The sequence below is a fragment of the Atta cephalotes genome, assembly GCF_000143395.1.
Source record: "Atta cephalotes unplaced genomic scaffold scaffold00058, whole genome shotgun sequence".
Classification (NCBI taxonomy): Eukaryota; Metazoa; Arthropoda; class Insecta; order Hymenoptera; family Formicidae; genus Atta; species Atta cephalotes.
In genome coordinates this window covers 981,761-987,428 of record NW_012130122.1, presented here as the reverse complement: position 1 = coordinate 987,428, position 5,668 = coordinate 981,761, and the positions used below count along the sequence as shown (strand labels likewise).

At 25.3% G+C, this 5,668-nt stretch overlaps 2 protein-coding genes across 2 annotated transcripts in view; both read left to right on the top strand.

Annotated features, from left to right (window-relative positions):
* The first annotated feature begins 647 nt into the window (after positions 1 to 647).
* On the top strand, positions 648 to 1,829 carry LOC105623478. The gene is made up of 3 exons (XM_012204873.1): positions 648 to 736; positions 896 to 1,112; positions 1,665 to 1,829. Exons 1-3 carry the CDS (start codon positions 648 to 650, stop codon positions 1,827 to 1,829), a joined length of 471 nt encoding a protein of 156 aa, XP_012060263.1.
* Positions 1,830 to 2,336: 507 nt separating this feature from the next.
* Positions 2,337 to 5,668, top strand: part of LOC105623477 (protein CASC1-like) — a 7,582-nt gene continuing 4,250 nt past the window's right edge. Inside the window, exons 1-6 of the mRNA XM_012204872.1 lie at positions 2,337 to 2,410; positions 2,703 to 2,889; positions 3,147 to 3,287; positions 3,500 to 3,574; positions 3,694 to 3,893; positions 4,029 to 4,207. Of these exons, the coding sequence (XP_012060262.1) occupies positions 2,337 to 2,410; positions 2,703 to 2,889; positions 3,147 to 3,287; positions 3,500 to 3,574; positions 3,694 to 3,893; positions 4,029 to 4,207 (856 nt within the window). The remainder of the gene's footprint in view (positions 2,411 to 2,702; positions 2,890 to 3,146; positions 3,288 to 3,499; positions 3,575 to 3,693; positions 3,894 to 4,028; positions 4,208 to 5,668) is intronic.

Genomic DNA, 5,668 nt, shown 5'->3' with positions numbered 1-5,668 from the left:
CGTACTATCCACAACTGTACATATACAAAAATGTGTGTGTATAAGTTATTTGGATTTTATAGAAAGTTAAAATAAATCTGAAGAAAAAAATTCTGTAAAAATATAACTAATAAATATACGACAAAGTCCATTTCATCACCTTTAGATAATTATTGTACGTCACAACGTCTCATTTAATTTAAACAATTTTCCCATTTTGTGAACTATCTTAATTATTTCAAATGTGTTGTATATTAAATTTAAATTAATAAATTAATATATAGTTTTCCATATTGACTGAATATATAACTAAAAAATTAAAAATTGGAAAAAAAAATGGGGACTCACATCTTTTACTCCATAGATATGTACATATCAGTCGTTTCAGTGCTCATTTTGTTACGCGTTTGACATATTCTTGTTTAACCTTGTTTTTAAAATTAATCAATCATCAATAGTTTAATTAAAGTTTTTAATTTGCATAATTTCTTGAATGTAATAATTTTCTCTTTTTTACAACGCAAAACGCACGTTAATTATTATAAGTTTAATTTTCGATTTTTGTAAATATTTTTATGAGTAATCCCAGAGAATAACCACAGACTTTTAATTTGTAATATTAACACGCAATAAAAGACATAGAGCGTTTGCATTACGTGGATGTACTCATGGAATCTGAAAAAGGAAATGATGGAAAAATGTCACGTTCTATTGATAGCTCGATTCTTTTCAATTCTGGAAATACTCTCGATGTAAAGTACGAAACCAAATAGTACCACAATAATTTGCATAAAAAGTTATATCTATTGACAACTTAAATAAACCGTATTTTATTTAAGAAATTTTCTCATTGTTTAGTATTCATTAGTTTTACACAAGATTTTTATTCATTTAATTAAGATTTTTCTATTTATAGAAATTCTATTCAGAGAAACATTGGAAATCCAAAGGAAGTAATTACTGAAGCAGAGAACAGAATTGGAGATAAAGTACAAGGTGAAACAATATCATTTTCTGAAAACAGTAACTTCTCGCATTCCAACTTTGAAACTGTATATGATGAATATGAAGAAGACAAAGATGTACGTTGGAAATTACCGAAGATAAAAAAGTTACCAACCCTCTCAACCCTAGTACGTTTTTATTATGTTGATTAATTATTTAGAAAAGAGCTATAGAATTAAATTTAATTAAAATATTATAATTATTGAACTTTAAAAAAAATATTTTTTAATAATTTGCTAATTTTATTTTTTTAAATATAACACACTTTTTTATCATCAGATAGTACTTATATGACACCTTTCACACATTTCTGATATATCAATAGAAAAATAAAATATTTGTATCATAATGAATTTAAAAAAAAATACATATTATTTATCTAGTGTAATACTAATTTATATTTTGTTTTTTTATATTTAAATAATTGTAAACCAATACATAATGGATGAAGTATTTATATAATGATATGGTTTACAAATAATGATAATGTACACATAATTTTATATATTATATAAAATTACAAATAGATCTATATTTTAATAGAAATTAATGAACTCAGAAAGGTAAGTGTATATATAATTAAAGCAAAACTTCTTATAGACTGTTTAAATTAATCCAAATATGTTTTTTATAGAAATGAAAATTATATCATAACTTCAATGTGTATTAATTTGTTCTAGCTACGTGAATGGCGTGCAATACAGGTAATTCTGCTTTCGCAGCACCATACACATTTTAAAAAACATATAAATACATCATCTTCTTTATTTTTGTATTATGTTTTTGCACTAAATAATGTATCTACGATTTTGAATAAATTATTGTGTATTATATATGTTTTTTAGTGTTAAATTTATTATCTATATAACGAACATACATCAACACATACGCATGCATGCATGCACGCACGCATATCTACTTTATCATTATACAAAAGAAACATTTAAAAAATTGCATAAAATGAACAATATTAACACTTTAATAGTAATATTTTTAATAGTAATATTTTAAATTATATTTTATAACAAATTATTTAATATTTTAGTTCTTTAAAAATATCATTTAAAATAACCATAGGAATATTTTTTCTTGTTTTTATAATTTTTTTAATTATACACAAAAAATATAAAATTATAATTTGCCCTTTCTTGGTTGTTTTTTTTTCCAATATTTTTTAAGGTTTACAAACACCATAGGACATTATATACATAATGTGAAATAATGTAGCTAGAATAATGAATACTTTATTCCGCAGGTATCAATTGTGCACACTTTTCACATAAAAATTTTATCAAATAAAGGATAATTACATCGTTCAATCAATTTAGCCTAAATCTCCAGAAATTGGAACAATGACTAAAAGAGCATTTAAAGCGTTAGAAAAAGCGCAAGCGGAATCTACAGCCGCTGAAGCTGAAAGAATTAAGTGAGTTAGACGAATCAATTATAGGAGATAACAATTAATTAAACAATATATCTAATTACTTAAATTACAGTAAACAAATGTTAACACTGAAATATCAATGATCTCAACGCCCATTAATTAATAGTAATGGACGTCTATATATAATATATTATTAATCTATTTTGGTAATTTTTTAAACTATTGAGATTAAATTAATAAATCGATAATATTAATAAAATATGTTAGTATAGAAAATAATTGTTCACACTTTGAGCTTTTTCACTATTTTGTTAATAAAATATTTTTAATCAAGAATGCAGATGATTAAAGATATGCAGGAAAGGATTCGATTAGAAAAGTACAATATGGAGAAACAAATATTGCTCGATGAACGCGAAGCAGCAATGCGAAAAGTTCAATTAGAAGAGACATTGTCTGTGCTTCATGATTACAAAAGTGCATTTATGAAATATTTAGTTGCCTCCGAAGAAGAAGAAAATGTAAATCTTTTCTTATTTGTATACTTTTAATAAATAATTATATAAGATGCTTATGAAATATGAAATACATATTTTTCTTTATTATAATATGTACGTTTTTTTTTGCATATGTATAATTATTAATATCTCTTTTAATCATTTAACTATTTATTCTTGGATAACAAATATTAAATTAAATTATAATTGTATTAAACAGACTTGTAATTCGCATGAAAGCATTTAATAATATCTTTAATTAACCAATTTATTATTTTCAGTGGACTAGATATATGACTTGCGATGGATTGCCAGATCCTGGCAGTTTGTCCGAAATGAATACTTTTTTATTTTTATGGTCTACGGAAGACGAAAAAGTTAATATGAACAAATTTATTATGAAATTCAATATCATTATTTATGTAAGTAAATTTAAAATAAATTAGCCAATTAATAATTCTGATACAATTAAAAGTAAAAAATTTTTTGAGTTATAAAAGTATAATACAATAAATACTTAAATAGTTAGATATTTTTATATATGTTACAATTAATTTAACAAAGATAAGAGATAATATTTATAATTTTGTTTTTATTCATCGTGATAATAATAATTGCATATTTTCTTTTATAGCTGTTGACGAAACTCAATGAAATAATAGAATTCTCTTTAATTAGCTCACCAGATTATATAATCGAATGCAAGATGGTGATAATATAATAAATTCAATAATATTATAATAATATACAATTATATGCAATCAATTTGCTGTATATATTCTTAAGTATATAAAATTTTAATATTTACATAAGTTAAATGCTTAACAGATTAGACAACGATTTCGTGAAAAGCTTCAAGAATGGATAAATGCAGCTTGTTACTCTATTTTGCGTCAGATAGATAGAGATATGGTTCGTGAGGGCATAAAAACAGCAAGATATACTAAAATTTCCGATCAAATTAGTTGTTGTATTTGGGTTTTGATAAAATTGCCTATTCCACTTAAACAAGTCGCTGAAAAAGAACGGTACATATTAGCATTTAATATAACTTTGCATACATAAAATTTATAAAAATAAATACATTTCTTGCGAAATAACACATAAACGTAACCAATTTAATTCATTATTGATTTCAAACTATGACTGAATTATTTTGACAGAAAATCTATCGAAGTTTATTTCAAGGAAATTGAGCTGACTATTAAAATGCCTTTAGACATTGATTGCTATTGTATGGCAATACGAGCATTGTGGGTAAAGTATGATCATTATTCTGATTCTTCGAGCTCATATATTATGCCAAAACTAACAGAAGAATATGAGAGCTTATATACTATAGGTACAAATTACAATTTGTTTATGAATTTTATTCTTTATTACTTTAAGATAATTGTTCCTCTTTACACAGTCAGTCCTAAATAATCTCCGAGTGACCTTGACCTTCAAAAAATTCAAGGTTATTGATCTTTTCCATCGCTCGTTATTCATTAAGTTATTTATTAAACGTTTTTACAAATAATAAATATTAGGTGTGGGAAAAAATTCGTGGCGTTTTTTTAATGCCATCTAACGGGAAAAACGCCTTTTTCACGAACTTTTTCCCACACCTAATAATTTTCAAACACATGGTACATATTTCAGCAATATAGTATGACTTTTGCTCCACATAAGTTGATGTTTATACGTTCTTGTTAGGAATTTGAGAATAATAATATTGTGGAAAGGAAACACATTGTTATTTGATTATTATATTATATTGTAACAGTCCTTTGTCTGACTTGATAGAGCGAAGATGTTGCTCCATGATTTTCTTCATTTAATTTACAATTATGAAAATCTTATAAACTATTATATACTCATGGATATTAATAATCTAATCAATCATGTACCATGGTTAGGATTAGATTTATATGAGTGTATATAATAACTTAATCCTAACCCAACCATGTACCACCCCGCTTCTCACCTGCTTGGGAGGGCGAACGACTTTCCACGCAAAGCGTTTTACGATTTTAATTATTTTTTGTTATTTTCAGTTATTAGTTCAATGGATAAGACAAGACTGGTATGCTTGATGGTCGTGGTGTGATAGTGGAAGCCGATGAAACAAAAGTCGGAGAAAATATAATCGAGGATGGGTAATTGGTGAGGGTTTTTGGTGCTTTTGAACGTAGCAATAAATCTTTTTTTTATTGTTCCTGTGAAAAATCATACTGCAAACAAGAATAATTCAAGAACGTATTGCATCAGGCAGTATAATTTACAGTGATTTGTGGAAAGGATATGTACCTTTAAAAGAACTTGATTATGTGTATTAGACAGTTAATCACTCTATTAATTTTGTTAACTGAATCTGGTGTACATACACAAAATGTTGAGTGGTTATGCGTTCCGCTACCACGATTTGGTATACAAGAAGGATATGACATTATTTATGACATTATCTATGACATTATTTATCAGAATGTTTCAAATTATGTTTAAAAAACGATATGATTTTAATGACAAAATATCGCAATTTTTTAAATTAATGACTTCTTTATATCCATTAAATGATGTATCATCAAGTAATGAATAAAATATTATATATTCTTCATGTTGAAATGTATATGTTATATGAAAAAGTGTCCTAAAAACGAAAAATGTTTTTATTAATAACTTTTTAATGAATAACGAGCGACGAAAAAGATCAATGACTTTGACCTTTTTGGTGGTCAAAGTCAAGGTCAAGATCACTCAGAGGTCATTTAAGTCTAGCTGTGTAAAGAGAAACATTTACCATACATACATATATATATAT

Excerpts from the sequence above, each read along its gene's own strand:
- LOC105623478 (XM_012204873.1), top strand. The coding sequence starts at position 648 with ATGGAATCTGAAAAAGGAAATGATGGAAAAATGTCACGTTCTATTGAT. Across the intron at positions 737-895 it reads GGAAATACTCTCGATGTAAA|AAATTCTATTCAGAGAAACA; the intron begins GTACGAAACCAA and ends TTCTATTTATAG. Across the intron at positions 1,113-1,664 it reads TACCAACCCTCTCAACCCTA|CTACGTGAATGGCGTGCAAT; the intron begins GTACGTTTTTAT and ends AATTTGTTCTAG.